Source organism: Arachis ipaensis, chromosome B02 (assembly GCF_000816755.2).
Source record: "Arachis ipaensis cultivar K30076 chromosome B02, Araip1.1, whole genome shotgun sequence".
Classification (NCBI taxonomy): Eukaryota; Viridiplantae; Streptophyta; class Magnoliopsida; order Fabales; family Fabaceae; genus Arachis; species Arachis ipaensis.
Window position 1 is genome coordinate 94,763,333 of NC_029786.2, and position 2,668 is coordinate 94,766,000.

At 28.4% G+C, this 2,668-nt stretch overlaps 1 protein-coding gene and 1 long non-coding RNA gene across 2 annotated transcripts in view; one reads left to right on the top strand and one right to left on the bottom strand.

Moving 5' to 3' along the window:
- Nucleotides 1-1,364, bottom strand: part of LOC107628479 (putative Myb family transcription factor At1g14600) — a 3,634-nt gene extending 2,270 nt beyond the window's left edge. Inside the window, exons 1-4 of the mRNA XM_016331131.2 lie at nt 683-1,364; nt 515-591; nt 288-327; nt 57-171 (exon numbers count right to left, since the gene is read on the bottom strand). Of these exons, the coding sequence (XP_016186617.1) occupies nt 57-171; nt 288-327; nt 515-591; nt 683-968 (518 nt within the window). The 5' untranslated portion in view covers nt 969-1,364. The remainder of the gene's footprint in view (nt 1-56; nt 172-287; nt 328-514; nt 592-682) is intronic.
- Nucleotides 18-2,668, top strand: part of LOC110269003 — a 17,814-nt gene continuing 15,163 nt past the window's right edge. The window contains exon 1 of the long non-coding RNA XR_002357835.1: nt 18-134. This is a non-coding gene — a long non-coding RNA (uncharacterized LOC110269003). The remainder of the gene's footprint in view (nt 135-2,668) is intronic.

The window sequence follows — 2,668 nt, forward strand, 5'->3', positions numbered from 1 at the left end:
GACTAATAAAGTAATTAAACCTAAATATAACTATGATCTAGATTATACATGTGTACCTGTGGGATGAAATTGTGCTTGGGTTATACCCTTGAAGCATTGGAAGTTGGCTAAGATTATATATATTTCTGTCTCCAGTATCCATAAGACGACTACTATGATGATTGGCCAACACTGTGATACATACAATTAGGACTAATTGCAATTAATTGGAAACCCTAATAAATAATACTAACATGCATTTATAAGTTTATGAATATGCACGGGGCCGGGAAACAAACATTTTGTACCTTGATGATTTGGTTCATCCAATTTTTTGCTTCTAAACATCTGAGAAAAAAAGAAAAGAAAATAAGCAACGAATTATTAAATCAGGCTAATGAGTTAGGATATGCTAAGAATATATATAGATTAAAATAACCTATTATTTGTAATAATAAATCAAAATTCAAAACTAAATATAAAGAGAAAAATCACGAGGGTATACCAAACTTATCTATGTTAATTAATTAATTACCTGTAAATGACTCTTGACATGGGCAATACTTAATCCTTTGATGTTCATCAATTGAAGAACCAGTTTTGGGGTTGCTCCTATTCCCAAGAAAGATAATAATAAATATAAATAATAATATAGCAAAAATTGAAATAATCCAATTAAGAATAATATATATATGGAACTTACTCTCTTGACCTCCAAGTCTTTGAACAGCATGAAGAAATCTAAGGTGAAGATCAGGTGTCCAACGAAGCCTTGGAAACTTGGATCTAACATAAGGCCTTATTTTCTTCTTATCATTATTATTATTACTATTCTCTTCCACTGTGCTATTGCTTGAACACCCTCCTCCTCCTCCTCCATTATTCTTCTTGTTTTCGCATTCGTCGTCGTCTTCTTCTTCTTCTTCTTCTTCTTCCTCAAGGTTTGAAGGGCTTGTCTTGGAACATTGGGATCCATGGCTTTCTTCCATACTTAATTGGAGACTAATAAGGGAAAAAACAAAGAAAGAAATGGGGTTGACTTTTTTGACCCTAGAGGTCAATTAATGGAACCAAATCCACTACTTAAAACCTAATAATAATTGTTCATCCTCCTCCATGCTTTGACACTTAACAAGAGATATACCAAGAAGTAGTAGAAACCCTAGATGGATCTTCAAATGAAATTTAATTAGAACATCTAGCTTCTTCTATCTATTACTCCTTCTATCTATTACTCCTTCTTCTCTCTCTTCTCTTTATGCATATGTGAGTGATGAGGTGATGAATAAAAACATATATGTGTTTTGAATATGCATGGTGGTGATGATGGAATGCAAGGAATATAATTAATAATTTCATGTGAATACAAGACCTTTATTTGTTGCCACTTGAATAAGGAAAGCTATTTTTTGGTGTGACAATAAAGTAATCAATACCGATGAACGGATAGCTAGTCACACTAATATTTTACTATTATATCGCTGGAACGTTTCTATCATAATAGACAAACATGTTTTCTTCTCAATAATATTAATAATAATAATAATAAAATAAGCAGGGCTTTGATTCTTCTCATCATAATATTTTTATGATTTATTAACAATATCATTTATTAAAAAATCTAATTAGTAAAATATAAAAACAAAGTCACAATATCCTTTTATGTAATTAGAAAAACAATTAAATACGTTTCCCCTTACTTAATAACGTTAGCAATGTTTTGGTGTTTAATGGGGTTATATCATGGATAAATTGACACAATGTATTAACTGTAGAGTCTATACTAAATAACAATCAAAGTCATACTGTATAAAATCCTATCATAGTTAATATGACATATCAAACACCCACCTTTTGTTTGATGGAGCTTTATATAGGAAAACCTTGAGTTATTATATATGGATCAAATTCTTTTAAAACGAGAAGTTAGTAAAATGGTAAAATTAGAAATTAATTATTCTCAAATTAAGATATTAGAACAAATATTTTATAAAAATTATAAAATCAATTGTAATGAGAAATTCTAAGAAATTAACTATAACATAAGTTAACTCAGTTAACTCTTCTTTGTTTTTAATTTTAAAATTTCAGAAAATAAGGGTAGAGAGGAGTTGTTTTATTTTTTTTTATGTAACTAGCGTATTTTTTAAGTAGTTGGTTATAATTGGCCATACTTCAAATTAGTTTTTTAGCAAAATTTAATAGTAATTAATTTTTTACTTTATTACTTTACTAATTTTTTCACTTTAAAGGATCCAAATTCATTATATATATAGAGACCATATATTAATTGTCCATGCGCTCTGCAGGGAGAAAAGAGAGGAGAGGCAAACAAAGGGCCGCCAAATAGCAGCTGTTGTTTTATAATTTTGTGGCGGTTATAAATCGTTGCAAAACACAATCATTTGAAAATTATTGTTTTCTTAAGGTGTAAGAATTAGAGTTGGTGACAGTTTTTAACAATTGCTGGTATAACTATAGCTGATGTATTTAGATTATTTTTAAATTAACAGAAAAATGCATATTTAGTTTTTAAAAAAATATTGATGCATGTTAAAACAATGTTTATTATAAAAAGATGTAGATGTACGAGATTGATACAAGAAAAATGAGTAATTCAGATTATTTGAAATAGATAAAAAATAATAAAAGTTTATTCCTAATTTCATTTTTTATTTCACTCAACAAA